The sequence below is a fragment of the Carcharodon carcharias genome, chromosome 25, assembly GCF_017639515.1.
Source record: "Carcharodon carcharias isolate sCarCar2 chromosome 25, sCarCar2.pri, whole genome shotgun sequence".
In the NCBI taxonomy this organism is placed as follows: Eukaryota; Metazoa; Chordata; class Chondrichthyes; order Lamniformes; family Lamnidae; genus Carcharodon; species Carcharodon carcharias.
The window spans coordinates 41,324,100-41,345,075 of record NC_054491.1 but is presented as its reverse complement, the minus strand read 5'-3'; the positions used below and the strand labels follow the sequence as shown (position 1 = coordinate 41,345,075).

Below are 20,976 nucleotides of genomic sequence, written 5' to 3'. Positions count from 1 at the left end.
GCTAATGGTGCCTTCTGTTATTTATTGAAAAATGAAGCAACATTAACAACAGTAAATGCATGACTTAACAGGAAATTCAGACATTGCTGTGCAATAGGTTTGCAAATATGTTCCTTCACTGTCTATTCAAATACATTGAAGAGTGTGAAGTTGATGTATTTGCACAGCCAATATAAACTAAGTTCTTGACTTGTCTTATCTCAATCTAAGTCCCCTTTTAACAGTGTGATTAGTCTCAATGGCTGCCAGTTAAGCTCTCTGGCACTGAAAATTAACTATTACAGGTGAGGAGTCTCACTGTTTCAAGTTTTAATTGTTGCTGGAGATTATTATTAAAACCGCAAATATAAAATGAAAATATTTTTGTTTTACTTTCCCCATTTTTTCTCTCTCAATCTAATCTTCCTTTCCCTCATATCTCTTTCTGCATTTGATTTGACATTGAGTTCACCCATTGTAATTAACACTTGTGCTGTTAATATTCTTGGCGAGGAGAAGGTTGGGAGGAAATTTGATGAAGGTGTTCGCAATTGTGAGGTCTCTGGATAGAGTGGCTAGGAAAGAACTGTTCTCACCGGTGGAAGGATCAAGGAAATGGGGGAACAGGTTTTAGGTAATTTAAGGGGGCAATGAAGACATGAAGAGAAATTTTTTGACGCAGTGAGTGGTTAGGATCTGGAGTGTGCTGCCTGAGAATGTAGTGGAGGCAGTTTCAAAGTATTCAAGAGGGAGTTGTATTATTATCTGAAAAGGAACAATGTGCAGGGTTACGAGAAGATGGCATGGAAATAGCACTAGGTGAACTGCTCATTTCGAGAGCCAGCGCATAAACAGTAGGCCGAATGGGCTCTTTCTGTGCTGTAATGATTCTGTGATTCTGAATCTGTGATCATAATCTTTCGATCTGATTAATTATATGCCCAGTATCCTCACTGTGTTATTATCAACTCACATTTTGAGCAACTTGCCATTGAAAAAGTTTTTAACCTAAACATGTAAGAGTCAGTCTAACTAACAGCAAATGTCATTTGATGCCCAGCCACAACGAAATATGGCCCAATACCCACTAAACAATACAGCTGTGGAGAGCATTCTGTACAGTATAGCACTCTATTGGAAAACTCACTGCACTGAACTGCACCATATCAGAGCACCCACTGTCCTGTCCAGCCTTATTTCAAAACACTCACTCTCCTGTATGGCCCTATTTTAGAACACTCTTGGTACAGTTTGGCCTTATATTAGAACACTCTGCACACTACGGCCCTAAATCAAGGTGTTCATTGTACAGTATAGCCCTATATTAAAACACATTGAACAGGGTAGCTAGCAATGTATTATGTGATAATTTGGTGAAAAGCAGCCTTTAACATTGTTTCACTGAATTGAGAATGAACAAACACAGTGCTGCTCTCCTCCTGTGCATTGCACAGCTGGAAGCAGAGACTGTGATAAATGTGAAGTGAATAGCGGGTATGATATCACCGTTGTGAAACACTTCCACATTCTAATGCTGCAGAGTGGAGCGCTGCAATTGAGCAGCACACAATGTTTTCTATGCTGATGGTGTGGTTAGACATGTGTCAATACACAGCACCCTGAGCCCCAGCATAGGCCTTGCTAGAACAAGGGCAGCACCACATCTGAGAACTGGTAGGCAGCTGTACCATACACGTGACTGTGTGGGTGTGCACCATGTTGCGAGACCAAACAGTCTTTTGCATGAAGCCTTCGTGGGTGGCCTATTTACACATCAGGAAGCACAACAACCTTCGTCTTAGTCACAGTCCCAATGAAGTTCAGTAAATTGAAATTGGGTTACATTGCTGAACAGAAACAGAACATTCACCCCAACCAGTCCACACTAATATTATGCTTCACTTGAGTCTCCTTTCATCCTTCCTCATCTACCCCTATCAGCATAACCTTCTATTCCCTTCTTCCTTATAAATTTATTCTGCTTCCCCTTCAGTATTTCTGTGCTATTCCCCTCAAGCACCCACTGTGGTAGCGAGTTCCACATTCCCACCCTTCAATGGATAACGAAGTCCCGATTGGATTTCTTGGTAAAAGCAATCTTACATTGATGACCTTTCAATTTGGTCTTTCTCACAAGTGGCAACACTCTCTCTTCAAGCCCCACAATGTGATTGAACATGCAAGCTGAGGATCAGGATGCACTCTTATACTTAAGAGCTACTCTAGCCCTCAGTTACAGTTCTGGGAATAGAAACGTTGTCCATCAGCCGGAACGCTTTGTGGCACCTCACTGGGACCTGCATGCAATTAAGGTAACTGTTGATAGCAAGGTTGAAGGAAGTGTAAATATGAACCACTCTGCCTGTTAAACAGTATATATACCATCTCTTTAACACTTGTACACAAACGCATACACGCATACATACACACATCGGAGTGCATAAATACACTCACAGACACAGCAAATTAAACCAGAAAATAATGCCAAAACCACACAGTATGTGTTCAAATTCAATTCAGTTTGAATGAATATTCAAGAGCTTGTCTTCCAGGAAAGGATGGCTGATACCAGCTTGAAAGTACAACACTTGTTGGAAAATAATTCCTCATGTCCTCAACTTTGGACCAGGGTTTGGATATAACTCAGAGTGATAAAATAAAAGTTTTGACACTCTCCACTGGCTACTGGAATGCTTCTCAAAATATGTTTGGGTCAGTTAATTCATTAGTGTCTCAAATTCAACACAAACTTTCTCTAAAATTAGCAATGTCACTTCAAGTAGCTGCTCCTTGAAGTAAAAATCCATTCACTTCACTATTATATGGCTAATGGAGAGGGACGGACAACTGTGAACAGCTTAATACAGTGCAATAAGAGACTAAGAAATAGGAGCCGGAGTAGGATATTTGGACCTTCAAGCCTGTTCTGTCATTCCAATAAAATCATGGCTAACCTCCCTCAACTGTATGATCCCACACTATTGCCATATTCCTTAATTCTTTTAATACCCAAAAGAATTGTTTGACCTCAGTCTGAATATACTCAACAAGTGAGCAACCACAACTCGCTGGGGTACAGAATTCCAAAAATTTGATTTAAGAAATTTCTATTTCTCTCAGTCCTCCGACTCCTTAATTTGAGACTGTGGCCTCATGTTTAGATTTACCAGCCAGAGGAAACAACTGCTTAGCAATAACTCTGTCAAGCCTCAACATCTGGGTATGTCCAGCACACCCTTGATTTCAGTTAAGTAAGGTTGCTAACCCTCCAGGCATGGACTGGGATCTCCAGGAGCTGGGGATTAAACTCCAAGACAGTGCCAGGAACAACTGGAGAGAAAAAGCACATTTAAAAAATTGTGCTTTTTTCATTTTCTTTGAACACTTCATGTTTCATAGTAATAAAACATTGGAGAGGGAACAGGCTGTTGGACAGTCAAGGATCATTCGGATTAGCAATGAATTGTCTATTTGTGTTTTAATTGGATTAGGAAGGTAAAGCACCACAAGGCTGCATGTGCTAGGTGACTAATGGTTGCTATGGGGGGGTATGTGATGGAGGACAAGCACGCAATGAAACATCAGGAATTCAGCCACCTGGAGATGGGAACCAGACAGGTAGGCCACAAACACTGACAACCCAGCAGGATGGACAGAGAAGTCACTGAGTCACTCAACATGTACATGCATGGGAGTAGTGCGCATCCTGCCCTGTTGATCAGAGTATAGTGCAGCATGCCAGTGGTGAGGGAGGGGTAAAAAGGACGATTCAGCCGCCATTTTAGATAAGGAATGTTGCAAAGGGAGGTTCCTTTCCATTTCTGTTCAGCTGACTGGTTGGCTGCAGATATACTCTAAAATTCATTTGTTAAAGCTAACATTAGCCAAAATATACCCTTTTGATGTATTACACTGTTTCCCACTTCCCAATCTAGAGGTCTGGCTGTGGTCAGCCTATCTTCACTCAAGTCTTAATTTTACATGGACCTTCCCAAGAATCAGCCTTTAGACCAGTTCCAGAAGACCACAGTACAATGCGATCCTGCTTACCTAGACTGGCAAACACAACAATGTGCCTAAAACAACTAAAAAGCTGCTACAATGAGGTTTGTAGCAAAAGAAGTGAGCTCACTGGCCTCTCCCTTTAACCATCCACCTAGCATTCAGTAAAACCCATGAGGACAGTAAAGGACTGCTGCTTTTCCTGCAGTAGTTCTCTTATCTCCTGTCGTGAAGACAATAACTTTTGGTGCTTCTAATACCTCACCCAATTGTAATGTGCTCCAGATTAATCTTCTTCTTGAGTTCTCTGTTCAAAGGCAGATTGGCTCACAGTGCCACCATCACCACCACAGGTGGGGCAAGGAAGCAGGTCTCAATTCCACCCCAGCCAAAAACGGGATCAAGCACCATGCTGTTGGCACTAATCTGATCCACACCAGCACCCCCAAGGAGTCCAAATTGCTATGGTAACATACGCTTTTACATGCATGTTGTAGCATGGAGTGATGAATAGTGATAAGAGTCCAATTTCTTTCCATCACATGGTGGACCAGAAATCTCTCTCGCTCTTACTGTCTGCCATTGGCATATGTTGGAAGGATCTACAGGTTGATGCGCAACCTGTTTGACCACACTATGAACTCACCATCAAGTCCTGGAGTGGGACTTGAACCCGGAGCTTCTAGCTCAGAGGCAGGTGTTCTACTCATTGCACCACAAGATCTCCACTGTCATATTTTATTCAGTGGCCTATTCAAAGGCTGAGGGCATCCCATCCAAGCTCAACATTGACCTCATGCCAGAACCACACACTTGCCTTGACTGAATTGAAGGGAGAGCTCGAAATTTCTTTTCCCCACTTCTCCAGCTCAAAGCCAATTGCAGTTCTCTCATCACTGCTGAGATTATCTGACAAATGATGACTGAAACTTTTCTACACCCAATGCTGCATTAACCAAACAAGTCAACAAATGAATTGAAAAAGTATCTTCAGTCTCAATTCCAGCGAATGGCCATTCATCGTATTTCAGAACACAGAAAAGAGGATCAATCAAAAATAATAGGGAGGTCTCCAAATCTAAAACCTCTCTTCTGCCTTCACATTACTACTAACCCTCAACCCAGGACCACTGGTCTCTGACTCATCTGTGACAATACTGGGTTCTATTTTATTACAGATAAAGATTTGGGTGACTGTTACTAGCACAGTGAAGCATGCAATCACCTGAGCTGTTGTTCATTATGAAAGTATCTCAGTGCCCGTTGAGCAGGCAGGGTAACAGGCGAAGTATCACTGTAGACCAGCAGACCCTGCACCTTTCTCTCAGTGGGATTCAGTGGCTCTTTTAACAAAGAGAGTCAGCTGGAACTGTTTTTATCTTTCTGATTTCCAGATTAAGCACAGCAGTGTCAACCCACAGTTGGCCCCAATAATGTGGTTTAACCACAGTCCATCAGCAGTGCACTACATCACCAGTGTAACATCGCCTTGACTCACATCAACTATCTCTTCGTCTCTTTTGAGAGTGAATGCCATTTTAGCACCAGTGAGGATAGAATTTTGGGTCGTTTTGATAGAATCATGGAAGATTTATGGCACAGAAAGAGGCCACTTGGCCCATCGTGTCTGCACAGGCCAAAAACGTGTCACCTAGCCTAATCCCACTTTCCAGCATTTGGTCTGTAGCCCTGTAGGTCCTGGCTCTTAAAAGGTGTCTGCATATGCACATCAAATGAGTTGAGGATATAGTCAATTTTAGGAACCATGTAGACGAGGGGCTAGGTTGAGGGTGTCCCAAATACATTTCACTCAGGCTCCTAACAACCAGCACTACTACCCATCCTGCCCCTCAATATAGCCTACCCTCAGCATTAGGGGCAAGCTGAGAATTGATCTTGCAACTTCCCTTGGACTAAAATGTGTTCTAAATTGGCAAATGTGCTGCAGCACCCCGAAAATAAACAGGAAAATGCCTGTAAATGTGTCCATTGGGAAGGAAAAGCGTGAAGAGTAGGCAAATACACCTTCAATAGGCCCAGATATTAAAGAACACCTCAGTCAGAGTCGAGACTCAGGGCGAGGCAACTTCCAAAGCAAACATATAATTCTGTGTCTTTCACTTTCTTTATTTAAAAAAAAAACCTTATTAGTGTGATTCTATCAGTCTCCACAAACTGACCTACTTCTACTAAAGGGTTGAGGTTTCCATGACAACCAAAGGAGGTGAGAAAAAAACAAACTAATTTTTAAATTGTCTCTTTGCAGTACACCTGCTAATGTGTTATAATTGGTGGTGGGCTAAACTAGACGGGAAAATCCAAGTTTAAAAGGGAATTCAGTCTCTAGTACTTGTAGCTACGTTGGGCCCCAACAAGACCTTTGCTCCCCATCTCTAATCTCTAATCTCTCTTCACCATAGTGCTAACCACAGATGATCAATAACAAGCACACATTACTAACTGCCGCGATGTACATTAAATCTTCAGCATTTGCTCAGGTTTGACTTCAAACTATCAAAATAAGCGCACAGCATGTGCTTGAGACGAGGTTCAAAGTCAAATCAAAAGTCAAGCAGGAGGGTTCAAGCAGGAGCAACCTTTTCCTGTTTAAAATGATCAGCTCAAGATTTTTTAAGACAAAGCCTTAACCGGTTGTGAACCAGGCATTAATTTATACATTACCACATGCTTCTAAATGGATTTTTTTTCAGCTTCATGTTATTTTAAGGCTCATTTGTGTAACAACAAAGTGGTTACATTACCAGACCAGTAAGCCTAAGGGTGTAAATTCAAATCCTACCATTGGCAGTTTCAGAATTTGATTTAAAAGTGAGTGGGTCAAAGTAAACGTGACCATAAAGCTGTTGGATTGTCCTAAAGACCCAATTGGTCCATTAATGTTCTTTAGGGAAATAAACCTGCCATCCTTTTATCATGATTCTCGTCACACACAAATGTGGTTGACTCTTAACTGCCCTTTGAAGTGGCCTAGCAAGTTGTATCAAACCTCTTGCAGTGGTTCAAGAAGTTGGTCTGACACCAGCACCTGCTCTGAGCAACTAGGGATGAGCACTAAATGTCAGCCTTGCAAGTGACACCCACTTCTTCAGAATGAATTAAAAAGTGAAGTTGCGATCAAAGGCAGCCCAGGATTTAGCTATAATGTAAATGAGGTGGACATAGAGACCATCAAAGGAAACAGCTGCCCTGTGTTTTGAATTATAATGCTGCTTTTATGCCATTTTATCTCCATCCCAACTGGATACTCAGCCCAACCGGAGGTTTCAGTAACTCTTGATGTACAGAGGCTGATCCAGAAATAACTACTGTGTGTCACTGTAGAATCTCTCTGGAACATTAATTGAGCAAATCCCAAGGTAGTTCAGTTACATAATGACAGCAGCAGAGAAGGATCCACTACTCACACAATGCAGAAAGGCTAGCAAGCTGGACAGTGGGCTGTAGAACTTTACTTTCCAGCTAACCTTGTCTTAACTCAATGGTGAGAGGCTAGAAGTTCACCACTGAGTTGCTTGTGCAGACTCTTTGATACTCTGTCCAATGTCCTGCAGCACCCAACCTTATATTTCTTTTTATCTCTGTTCCCTGACCAACTCCTCAATGCTACTAATATTAGGCATGGCTCAATGGTAGCACTGTCTCTTCTGAATCAGATGGTCATAGATTTAATCCCCCTTCCAGAGACTAGGGCTCAGAATCAAGGCCGACACTTCAGTACAGTACTGAGGGGGTGCTGCATTGTCAGAGTTGTCATCTTTTGAATGGAACATTAAACCGAAGCACTGTCTGAAATATGAGGTGGAAAGCAAGATCCCATGAAAGAAATGGAAGGGAATTCTGGCCAACCTTTATCCCTCAACACGCTAAAATGCTCTTATTTGATCATTACCTTATTGCTGCTTGGGGAGCTTGCTGTGTGCAAGTTGACTGCTGCATATCCTACATTAAAGAGTGACTACACTTCACAAGGGTTTTGGTATGCCCTGAGGATGTGAAAGCTGTTTTATGAATGCAATTCTTTATTTATTTCTGAAAAAGACACATATTTGTGAAAACTAGAGAAGAGCATCCACTTCCAAGCATGAACCAGGACTTTGACCTGATCCACATCTCATCAAGCTATCCAGATTTGCATGCAAACTTCATAATCTCTCCAGCTGGTACTCCCGTTGTTGTACCATCCAGTACACAGGTCACACCCTATAAGCCCAGATAGAGAGGACAGGCCTTACCTGTATATCCAGCCAGGGCAGCTGCAGGGATCACCGGCTTGTCCTTATTTAGGTCAGTTCGTTCTCGGACATAATCCTTGAATGTCCCTTTGGGCTTGTGATTGGGCAGGTTGCTGGAGTAATCCTCTGAGTCAAAACCGTCATAAGAGGGCACCCGCTGGAGGCTGCTGAAAGAGGACTGGCTGCTCCATGATTGTGTCAAGCGGTCACAGCTGTCAAAACTGTCGACACTTTCAAAGGAATCTTGACCACCAAGCTTACCTAAAGAAGCAATATGAGGACAAGTGGTCACCAGACAGTCTGAGTGCCTGGAGATGCAAATCTCTGTCTCCAATCTCAAAAAAGCAATTTTAAGTTAAAGGGAATTCCCCTGTAAGCTGGCTTTCAAAATGCCTCAGTTTGGAATTAGAAGTCACAGACTTAAATTGAGAATTAAACCATACTTGCAGGTCACGACTCAATTAGCAACATATCCTGAAAGCCTATAAGTCTCTGCTTGAGTCAGTTGGCAGCACTTTCAGGCACTTTAGTTTAGGACAGATATCATGGTGATGATATAGAAGAGATTCACTAAAATGACATTAGGATTTGAATATTGCTGAAAAGAGACATGTCAAAGTTTTTTGCCTTGCACTCATCAGGAACTTCGCAAGAATACCAATAGAAGGGGAATACAACAATTTATACTGTATGAGAAGAGAGTGCTGATTGCTTGGCAAGTGAACTTCAATTGGTAGAGTCGATGCCATGGAGAATGCACCAGTGATGGTGGCTGACAGTTAACTGCCAAGCATTGTTTGAAATTTAAACCAGGCAGCTTGACCCTGATTGGTCAAGGCATTGCTCTGAGGAATGAGTCAGCGAATGGCTGTCACTTATTTTGTTTAGTTGAAACAGATGCAATGCGTGTGCATGTTCATTCTGTCTGCTTAAAACAGGACCCTGTGTATTAGAGGCTTCAAGTATGAAACAAGACTCGAGACTCATTATTACAACGTAGGAAGATTCACAGATCTGTCTGAAGTGTTCATATTATTAGGAGATTTTGATAAGATGAATGAGAAAAAATTATTTTCACTGGCCAGTGAATCAATAGCTGTAGCTCAACCTAAGATCATGGGCAGAAGGATAAGACAAAGATTTAGTAGCATTTTCTTTACACAGTTTGTTAGGATATGGAATATCCAAGCAGAAATAGAAACAGTGGCGGAAACAGAATCCATGATCACTTTTATGCGGCGGGGTGGGGAGTGTGGGTAGAATATATTTAAAATAAAAAAATTAAGGGAAAGGTCAAGGAAATGGGACCATGGGTAGACCTTCGGAGAACAAGGACATATATGATTGGCCAAATGGCCTCTTCCTCTGCTTCAAAATTCTACAATTCCCATTCAACCCAGAGCCAAGTCCAACTGTGATCATGCCAATTAGGCCAACATCTCAGTGCCACAGCAAAGACTGCTGCACTGCCACAGATTGAGGTCTCACATCTGTTCAGCTGGATGTTCAAGATTGCATAATCTTCCAAAACAGAACAGGGTTTTCTCCTAATTTCCTGCCCAACATTCCTCTCCCAATGAATGCCACCTTTCATCTCTTTGCTGCTCATAGGTTTTTTTTTTATTCATTCACAGGGATGTGGGTGTCGATGGCAAGGCCAACATATTTTACCCATCCCTAAATGTCCACGAGTAGGCTAGTACACAGAATGATTGTCATGTTAGTCCACGGCAGAGGTGGGGAACCCCGAGCCCAGTGGTTGGATGTGGCCTGTTGCGCTCTCTCATCTGGCCCGCAGGAGATTTCAAAAAAATATATCACGTGCGTATGATGCTTACATCGCCACCATTTGCTGAGTAAAAGTTAACACTCACTGCGGGGCTATTTTGTCAAAATGCGCAGCCAGACTGGGGGAAGGACAGCACAAACAGTTCAGGCAGGAGATTCAAGGAGGACAGTGTCCCCTTCTCTGAATAATCGATATCCAGTCTTTTAAAAAGGGTGGGCAAATCAGTCTGAGAAATGGTGTTACTGTAGTTCATTTGTTGGTTATTTGATTCCTTCACTTTAAACAGAGGTGGAAACTAATTTCAAAACTCCAAACCCCAGAGAACCAACCTGAGAATGGGACTGAAACCAGCAACGACACTGAGAGGCTAAAGACTAAAACTGATACAAGAGCAAAAAGTGAACCGTTCCCAGTCCAATCTCTCTTCAGTTTAAACTCCTTTCAGTGATGCTCTTGGATAGGCTTGGTTGAGAGCTGTCCTGGGATAGCCCTGTAGAGGCACCCCGGTCTCTACTGTTTACTTGGCTGCTGGTTTTGTCCATGTGTGATTGGCCCTTGATAAGAATAAAGTTCCCCACCCCAATCTACAGAGTGACAGTGACTGCAATAGTAATTCAAGAACGTAAGGTGCTTTGGGATATGTTGAAAAATTCAATACGATAAAATAAAAATGCAAGCTCGTTTGGATTTTCTAAATGGTGTAAAAACAGTTCCATGTACGTGATGGGGAGTACCGGGGACATGAGATTAAACTGCGTAAGAGTAGGAATGGACTGGGTGTTGGGCAGCTCTTATTTTCCTGGGGGGTACGGAGCCTGTGGAATACATTGCTGCCTGATTTTCTGGGTGCTGACTCTCTGCATTGCCTTCAAGAGGGAGCTGGGCAAGTTCCTGACTGAGGGAGAGATCGCATCATATAAAAAGTGAGAGGTTAAACAGAAGAAGTATACATGGGCCATTTGATCTGCTGACTTGGTTTCGATCACCTAAAGGGATCAGAGAGGAATTTTCAGTACTTTTTCCCTCTTCTTGGCCCTGGGTTTCTGCCTCCCAGGAGTGCGAGGGAGGAAGGAAAGGGGGAAGGGGGTGTAGAGCAGACTCGATGAGCCAGCTGATCTTTCCTGCCCATCATTTTTAAAATGTAAGATAATCAGCTCACAGCCCCACTCCAGTCGAAGAATGGAGTCAAAAATACTCTGCCACTTTGAACAAACTGCACCTGAATTCCATTAACAAGAGAATTTAATCACGATAGGACTGGGGGCTTCCATAAGCAGGAATGGACTCCCGAGTCAGGGATGTCATGTTACAGTTACACAGGGGCTGGATTTTCACTGAGTTGTGAAGATTCCATGGAGCTTTAAAAATGGAGGGCAGTACCAGATCCTGGAGTCCTGCCTCCCCCACCCTCCTTTCCAACAGATCCTGATTTTGCCAGTGGGGGAAGGAGATATAGGCCCCATTTTGGCTGTAGCCAGGGACTTAAACAGCAGTGTAGGAGCTATGATGTTTTGGAGTAGATGTAAATGCCTATGAAGGACAGATAAGGTCTGTAGAGCCATCAAGCTGTGAAGTTATTTAAATCCCCAGCCCTTTAAAAATGAAAAAAATAGGCTTCCTGTGACAAAATAGCCCCACAGTGACTGCTAACCTGTCACTGAGAGTTGGAAAGAAATCTGTTCTAGCAGCTAAAATTTGTTAACCTTTCTCCAAGGGCTGTCTTTAGGTCATTACTAATGCTTGGTTCCTTTCCACATCTATGGTTAAATCAGCAGGGAGAGTTTAAATTCACAGTTTGACTGACAGCTCAACGAGTTTATTAAAACATTAGCTATCTTTGATGTGGGGTTACAAATACAAGTCTGTTTGTTTTAATAAGGGGTTAAGTATTGAGGGGATTTAAAAATTTTAATAGGCTTTCATGAATGGGTTTTTTTGTTACTAAGTAAAAGCTGTAATAGTTATTTAGGCCTTTATTTTATTTTTTCTGGGTCCTGAGATCTGGACACTGGGTGAGTTGGCATCAGAGTGTAACGGCCAAGGGTAGTGTTTGGAGAGCATGGATTGGCATAGTTAACATGAGGGCTATAAGGGGCAATGGGGGTGGCTGGGGCCCTGATTGGTATGAAGTGACATGGAGACATGGAGATGACTTGGGGGATAGGTGGGCGGCTTATGGTGTATAAGGGCTGAGGTCTAGAGGGCCTAAAATTTAAGGAAACAACTGGGACAAAGTCCTTTAGAACCAAGGTGGATCTTTTGAACAGCCTGCCTCAGCATTCGGCAGCCCTATGGCCAGATCCGATCTGCCTCCAGTGGCAGTGAGCCAGACTCCATTCACATCACCCCCACGCCACCGGCCCGGAGAGAAAATCAGCTCTGACAGGACACCTCTGGCTGAAGCAATTGCGGTGAGGTGAGAAATTTCCCAACTCATGCTGCCTGCCTCAGGAGTGAAAATCTGGCCCACAAAGTTCTGGTTAGACCACAACTGTAATACTGTGTACAGCTTTGGAAGGGGCATTATGCAAATTCACCAGAATTGTACCAGGGATAAAAGGGTTAAATTATGAGAACAGGTTGCATAGCCTTGGCTTGTATTCCATTGGTTGTTGAAGATTAAAGTGCGTTCGAATTAAGATGTTTAGGATGGTTAAAGGTTTTGATAGTTCCTCTCTATGTACCCTATCTCCTCTGGTGGGGTGTGCAAAACAAGGGGTCATATCCTTAACATTAGGGCAAGGCCATTTCAGGATGATGTCAGGAAGCACTTCTTCACAGAAAGGCTAGTGAAAATTTGGAACTCTCTCCACCAAAAACCTGATGAGGCTGAAGGACAATTAAAAATTTCAACACTGGTACTGATAGATTTTTGTTAGGCAAAGGTATTAGTGGTTACAGGACCGAGGCGAGTAAATTGATCTCAGTAAAGTTGTAACAAGCTCGAAGGTTTAAATGGTTGACTCCTGTTCCTATTTAAAACACAGTGAAGCATTCATCAGGCCACTGGAGATCTGAGATACTGTATACCATGACTTTAAAGGCACTCGAATTTTTTGATAGGGCTCCATGATGTCAATGTTTCCAACAGTGACACGTCCTGCCAGATGGGCAGAGATAATTACTGAGATAATTATTGCCCCCATTAATCTTTAGACTCTATATCTTAGTTGTGAAACTATAGTCAGTCGACCCTTTCCACCCAGTCTCTGGTAGTGATATGAAAGTATCTAGTCTGAAGCAAACACCTCGTCTTTCTCAATGCAGGAGAGTTCTGTGGCTTATCTCTGCACTCAACCAGTTGTCCGTGAATGTAATTTTTCTCAATTGTCATCATAGACTTTCAACTTAAAAAAAAAACCGAAGAGGCAACAAAGAAATAAAGCTGATGAGCAGAAGTGAAAAATGTAGCCCAGCACAAGCACTCAGAGATTGGTATCACTCTTTGCTATCACAGGAACAATTTTTGATTCACATATGGATTAGTCACAGGGCACACCTAAGTGTTACCACCAGCCTCCAGCTATATTCATCTTTCACTTTGCCACAGCCTTACACAGTTTTACAGGGGCCATCAGTCCAGGTCACTTTTTCAAAGAAAGTATACATTTTACTGAATTTCAGCAGCAAGTCTCCAACCCACCACTACCCCATTCAATAGGCAAGTCTCGGGTCGCCAGCTCTTCCAGTGTCTTCCTGGGTGATACATCACATGGCCACCCACCTGGATCCACTCTGACCCTGCACTCCTGCCATTGGTCTATCCTCTGGGAGAACCACCTTACATGACCAATTGGAAAGGGAACAACCTCTGTTACTCATTGAGCTCATCTTGCCTATTATTGAAACAGCTTTCTCCCTCATCGCTGATATCATCAACAGCAACAACTCATATTTAAATACAGTTACTTGGTAGTACCGAACTTGAGTATTGCTGCAAAAAGACAGGCTGTCGAAGCTTTTCATCTTGCACTCATCAGGGCAAGAATACTAATGGTAAAGGAAGCAGCAATTTATACTGCATAAGGAGAGAGTGCTGATTGGTTGACAAGTGGACTCTGGTTGGTAGGAGCATTTATTCAGTGCCTTTAATGTACTGAAATGTCCGAAGACGTTTCACAGATGCATGACAAGATGAAGTATGATACTGAGCCACATAAGGAGGTATTACATCAGATAACCAAAAGTTTGGTGAAAGATTTAGGATTTAAAGGAGGCAGCTGAGATAGAGATCCAGAGAGATGTTGGGAGGATATTCGAGAGCTTGGGTCCTGGATAACTGGAACTACAACCACCAATGATGGAGAAATTATAATTGCAAATACGCAAGAGGCCAGAATTAGAGGAGCACAGATATCTCAGAGGGTTGTGGGGCTGGAGGAGATTACAGAGATAGGGAGGGGCGAGGCCATGAAGGGATTTAAAAACAAGGATGAGAATTTGAAAACCAAGCCGTTGCTTGACAGGGAGCCAATGTAGGATTAGCCAGCACGGAGGTGGTAGGGGAACAGGACTTGCTGTGAGCTAAGGCACAGGCAGCAGAGTCTATGGAGTGTAGTAAGTGGGGGACCAGCCAGGAGTGTGTTAGAATAGTCAATAGAGGTAACAAAGGCATTGATGAGGCTTTCAGCAGCAGATGAGCTGAGGCAAGGGGAAATCAAGTGATGTTAAGAAGGTGGAAAAAAGTGGTCTGAGAGATGGCATGAATATGAGGTCGGAATCTCATCTCAGGATCAAATGTGACACAAACTAATAAATGAAAATGTTCAAAGAGAAAGGAAACACTATTTTTGTTTCCTCTTCCTATAATTTTCTTCCCAGGTGTTTTTCTCAGCTGTGGTGGGGAGATGAATCTTTGATTCTTGGAGGCTCCATGACAATTCTGGAGAATTACACAACCCAAACCAAAGCCCAGTCTCTTCTCTCAGGCACTGAAGTTTCCACAGAGTTAACCATTATCCTGGCAGGAATACCACAGGTTTCTTGGCCATCTAGTACCATGTCACCAACCTACCTCGACTGATACGGCCCACACACATGTTGTCGGGTGACACCACCTCCTGTTTGATGTAATATTCAGTCGGCAGTGAGTCCACGGGAGGGTCACGAGTGATCACAGCCTGATAATCCGCCTCATATTTTAGAGACAGCAGCTCCTCCGAGCTGATAGGATGAAGAGTTTGGTAGGATTCCGTAATAAATCCTGGGTCAGAGTACTCAGAGGGAGGGACACACTGAGCATGCTCACTGCCGTATCCTATCGGGAGAGAGACTACAATCAATGCACATCATGGGAAATGACAATCTCAGAGAATCCGAATCGGACCTGCGGCCAGCACAAGGATTATACAAACACAACCAGCCACCTGTTTTACACCGCTCCCGAATCACAACGCCGCACCCCCGAATCACAGCGCCCCCGAATCACAGCGCCCCCGAAGCATACGACCTCTGATTCATATCTCCCAGTTTACACTATGACTGGTTAAGGCCAATGGAAAACAAAATCAGGCTCCCTTTAGACAGCACCAATTGAAATGAGGCTGAACATTCACTACGAAACCATTTGGTAGTATTGATACTGATCAATTTCATCCCTAAATTCTGCAATTCTCCATTCCCTCTAATTCTTTCTGGTGCTGGTACATAGCAGCCACCTTACCCTAAATAAGTCATGATGGTATGAGGTGACTGCTTATTCCACCTTAGGGGCCTGATCCTGTCCTCATGTAAATTCCACACACAACACCGTTCCCAGCACTGGGTTCCTGTTTAGTGAAGGTCAGGGTGATCTTGGCTGACTTTTCCTCCCCCCGAGCCACTGAACTCATTCTAGCTCATTGCACTGCATGGCTGGGTTCAACAATGTGTCATTTTCTTCCTCCATCAGTTACTCAGGAAGTCATCGACCAACGTGTGCGACACAGCCCGGTGCTGCCTCGCGCCCACACCTGGACTCTGCCTCGCGCCCACACCTGGACTCTGCCTCGCGCCCACACCTAGGCTGTATCAGACACCCACACTTTGACTATATCTCACACCCACACCTAGACGGTACCTCACATCCACTTCTAAACTGTATCGCACACCCACACCTAGACTGCCATATCAGATGTACTGCTGTGGTTCAAGATGACAGCTCACCACCACCTTCTCAAAGGCAATGAGGGATGGACAATAAATGTCAGTGTTGCTCACATCCCATGAAAGAACAAAAAGAATTGTCCCCATGTACCAAGTCTGGATTGAAGCCCAATGCGCACACGTGAGAGGAAACCTGGCATCCCCTTGGCACTGCACTCATCCTAGAGACTGGTGACCCTAGACTGACTCCTCTGGAGGTCCAACTATAACTTACCCATGGTATATGTTGAGAAGAGACTGTTCTCGGAGTAACTAGAAACCACCCCATTCACCACATAGGGCTTGATGTCTTCTTGGCATTCTGTCAGAGGTGAAAGGTGGACATTCAGTAAGCAACTTTCCTTAAAACAAGCTTTTGATATTTTAATCAAGTTGAGACAATGTTTATAGATGCTTGCCCTGCATAATGGAGCACAGTGTCAGCATCATACACTCCCAGCCAGATACAGCATAGCTTAATGCACAGAAAGCTCCTTCTACAGAGTCCCCATCAAACACTCCCAGGACAGGTACAGCACGGGTTTAGATACAGAGTAAAGCTCCCTCTACACTGTCCCCATCAAACACTCCCAGGACAGGTACAGCACGGGTTTAGATACAGAGTAAATGTCCCTCTACACTGTCCCCATCAAACACTCCCAGGACAGGTACAGCACGGGGCTAGATACAGAGTAAAGTTGCATCTACACTGTCTCCATCTAACACTCCCAGGACAGATACAGCACGGGGTTAGATACAGAGTAAAGGTCCATCTACACTGTCTCCATCAAACACTCCCAGGACAGGTACAGCACGGGATTAGATACAGAGTAAAGCTCCCTCTACACCATCTCCATCAAACACTCCCAGGACAGGTACAGCACAGGGTTAGATACAGAAGAAATCTCCCCCTTCACTATGCAAACGTCAAGTATATTGCTTTGCTATACAAGAGTCCCACTGTTATTTGGCACATCAGCCATCTTGTATTCTTTGAGTGAGATTGTCAGTTTATTTTCCAAAATTTTCCTCTCCTTATCTGTAATGTACCATGTAGCATTCTCCATATTAAAGGTGTGCTATAGTATATTGGGAGCTGAGTTCAGATTACCCTATTTACTCTGTGCCGAACCTTCTACAAGGCTGAAGACTGAAGTAATCTTCATCCAGCCTGGGACAATGTGGTAAAATTATACAGAAGTTTTCACAACCATACTCAGGTTACACTATGCACCCAGCATCCCAATATTGGCACATTTTGCCTTATGTAACCTGTGAATTACCTGCCATATCAGATGGACTGCAGCGATTCAAGATGGTAGCTCACCACCATCTTCTCAAAGGCAATAAGGGATGGACAATAAATGCCAGTGTTGTTCACATCCCAAGAAAGAATAAAAAGTGCCCCCATGTATCAACATTGCATCAAAACTTGACACATCAGATCAAAATAAACTTGATTTACTGCTGATGAAACAGATGTGTGTGCGTGTGTGTGTCTGTGTCTATATGTGTGTCTGTGTGCAAATACGTGTCTGTATGTGTGTGTGTATGAATGTGAGTATATGTGCGGGTGTTTATATGTGTGCATGTGCATGTGTGTGTAGATCTGTCCGCATGAGTATAAGCATGCATATGTATTTTTGTGTGTCTGTGTCTGTGTGTGTGCGTATGTGTGAGTATATGTGAGTGTGTGTTCACATTCGCACTCAAACAAATTAACTGCTCAACTTGATTGTATATTCTCCAGGTCAAATCCTACTTCCTGCTGCATAAACAAGACCAATTTTGCATACACTGTCCCACGGGATATCAGCAAACAGTGTGAGCGTAGTGTTTGGAGGAAGCCTCATCAGGGTAGGACATGCTCCCAACACCACTTGGTCAGGACAGCAAGAGGAAAAATAAATAATGTTTGAAAAGGAAATGCAAGAAACACACAGCAAGGTCTTAACAAACAAACATCTCATTATATTTAACCATGTTTATCTTTGAATACAGACGCAAGTCAGATAGGGCCTAGGAAAAATAATCATGGCAGAAATGTGCACTCCTCACCAGCAACACTGCAGGCTAGTGCCAATGGTTTACCCTTTTTTGATCAGTGCCAACACAAAGTACGCTAACCTGCTCTTTATGGCCGATGGGCACAAAAATCTGCAGCACTAGGTCATCATAGCTGGAAACAGCTCAGTAGGATGCTGCAGGACACCCTGGGGTAGAGTCTGCAGCATAGTAGGTCAATATCCAATCGATATGCAATATATTGTAATAGAACTAATTCCATGCACTTCTATCATTTAAACTAAGTGAGAGAGCAGTTAAAAATCCCATGGGAATATCCAACACTTAGAATGGAAAGGTTAATGCCATGAATCTGTGGCTTACCTTTCTGAAGCTGCTCAAGATGTTCCCACAGGATGTCACCCACAAAGTCAGGGGCCAGCTCCAGAAAGCTGTCCCTGCCCAGGGCACACAGACTGGCCCCATTCATTCGGAACTGGTGGAAATCCACATTCTTCAAACTGAATTCATTGACAGCCCAGACTAACCAGTGAGTCACGTGCTCATCCATCCATTGCCGTGGGTCTGGGGGAGATATAAGAAATGTGTGATGTTTCTGTATCTGCTAGCAGTCCTTATGATTCTCAAAGCACAGGTTGGGCCATGGTGCGGCTTTACCTACTCCCACAACACCAGAGAGTTTCACAAAAGGTTGTACCCTGGGTAGGGTTACCAGCTCTCAAGGATTGACCTGGAGTCTTCAAGAATCAAAGACCAACCTCCCAGACACAATCATGAGAAAACTCAGGAAAGCTATATAGGGGTATTCAAAAAAAAAATTGTGTTTTTTCTTTCTTTTTCTTTGAACTCTTTTATTAACATATTCGAGGCTATTTGATTGGGCGAGGTGGTTGGAGGATTAAATAATGTGATGAAGCCTCCAGATATATATTCAACAGAGACCCTAACTTGGAACCAGGTTACCTGCAGTAGCGCAGACACTGAACAGAGCTGTGTTAATCACTCTGAGTGATGGCTGGTTGATTCCTCCTGTCAGATAGTTTGGGCACGATTAACTAACATCATACAAACTAACTCACCGACCGAAGGTCAGGGCTGATGGGACCGCGTGTGGGAAGTAGTGGCTAGTAATCCCTAAAGCTCATAGTGGACACTGTATTTTTCACGAGGGACAAAGTATTTGGGACTAAAGGCAGACAGATCGCCAGGACCTGATGGTCTGCACCCAAGGGTTTTAAAGGAAGTGGCTGCAGAGATAGTGGAAGCATTGGTCAAAATATTCCAGAACTCACTGGATTCCGGGAGGGTCCCAGCAGATTCGAAAAGTGTTAATGTGACACCCCTGTTCAAGAAGGGAAGGAGACAAAAAGCAGGAAACTATAAGCCAGTCAGCCTAAAATGCTCGAGTCGATTATTAAGGAAGAAATAGCAGGACATTTAGAAAAACTTAATACAATCAAACAGAATCAACATGGTTTTAGGAAAGAGAAATCATGTTTTATAAATTTGTTAGAGTTCTTTGAGGATATAACAAGCAGAGTTGACAAAGGGGAATCGGTAGATGTAGTGTATTTGGATCTCCAGAAGGCTTTCAATAAGGTGTCACATGAAAGGTTATTGCACAAGATAGGAGCTCATGCTATTGGGGGTAATATATTAGAATGGATTGAGGATTGGTTAACACACAGAAGACAGAGGAACAGAGTTAATGGGTATTTTTCAGGTTGGAAAGGTGTAAATACTGAAGTGCCACAAGGATCTGTCCTAGGGCCTCAATTATTTACTATCTATATTAATTACTTGGAGGATGGGGGCAGAATATAATTTATCCAAATTTGCAGATGACACAAAAATAGGTGGGAGAGCATGTTGTGATGAGGACATAAGGAATCTTCAAGGGGATATAGATAGGATGGGCAAAAACTTGGCAGATGGAGTTTAAGGTAGGAAAGTGTGAGGTCATGCACTTTGATAGGAAAAATCAAAAAGCAGACAATTATTTAAATAGAGAGAGACTCCAAAAGAGTGCAGCACAGAGGGATCTGGGTGATCTTGTGCATGCAACACAAAACATTAGCATGCAGGTGCAGCAAGTAATTAAGAAGGGAAATGGAATTTTGCCCTGTATTGCTAGGGTGTTGGACTTTAAAAATAGGGAAGTCTTGTTACAACTATACAGAGTGTTGGTGAGGCTGCACCTTGCGTATTGTGTATAATTTTGGTCCCCGTATTTAAGAAAGGATATACTGGCATTGGAGGCAGTTCAAACAAGAGTCACTCAGCTGATTCCTGGGATGAAGGGGTTGACTTATCAAGGATGGCTAAACAGGTTGGGCCTTTGTTCGTTAGAGTTTAGAAGAATGAGGGGTGATCTTATTGAAACGTACAAGATTCTGAGGGGGCTTGACAGGGTAGATGTTGAGAAGATGTTTCCACTAGTGGGGGAATCTTGAACTAAGGGAAATAGTTACAGAATAAGGGGACACTCATTTAAAACTGAGATGCGAAGGAATTTTTTCTCTCAGAGGGTAGTGAATGTCTGGAATTCTCTATCCCCAAGAGTTGTGGAGGCTAGATCACTAAAAGTATTTAAAGAGGGGGTAGGTAGATTGTTCAAATATCGGGGAGCTGGCATGAAAGAGGAGTTGAGGCCTGGGGCAGATCAGCCATGATCTTATTGAATGGTGGGCCAAGAGCCCACTCCTGCTCCTATTTCTTATGCTGTTATGTTCTTGTGTTCTTATGTTAATATGCTCAGTTGGTTATTAATTTAACATTGGAGGTAGCCTGTTTGTTTCAAATTGA

The 20,976-nt window shown here is 43.2% G+C and overlaps 1 protein-coding gene across 3 annotated transcripts in view; it reads right to left on the bottom strand.

Annotated features, from left to right (window-relative positions):
* ets1 (v-ets avian erythroblastosis virus E26 oncogene homolog 1) overlaps positions 1-20,976 on the bottom strand; it is a 96,697-nt gene that overhangs the window by 10,352 nt on the left and 65,369 nt on the right. For all 3 annotated transcript variants that reach the window (XM_041174318.1, XM_041174319.1, XM_041174320.1), the window contains 4 exons: positions 18,535-18,735; positions 16,382-16,468; positions 15,038-15,280; positions 8,235-8,495 (listed from right to left, as the gene is read on the bottom strand). In XM_041174318.1, the coding sequence (XP_041030252.1) occupies positions 8,235-8,495; positions 15,038-15,280; positions 16,382-16,468; positions 18,535-18,735 (792 nt within the window). The remainder of the gene's footprint in view (positions 1-8,234; positions 8,496-15,037; positions 15,281-16,381; positions 16,469-18,534; positions 18,736-20,976) is intronic.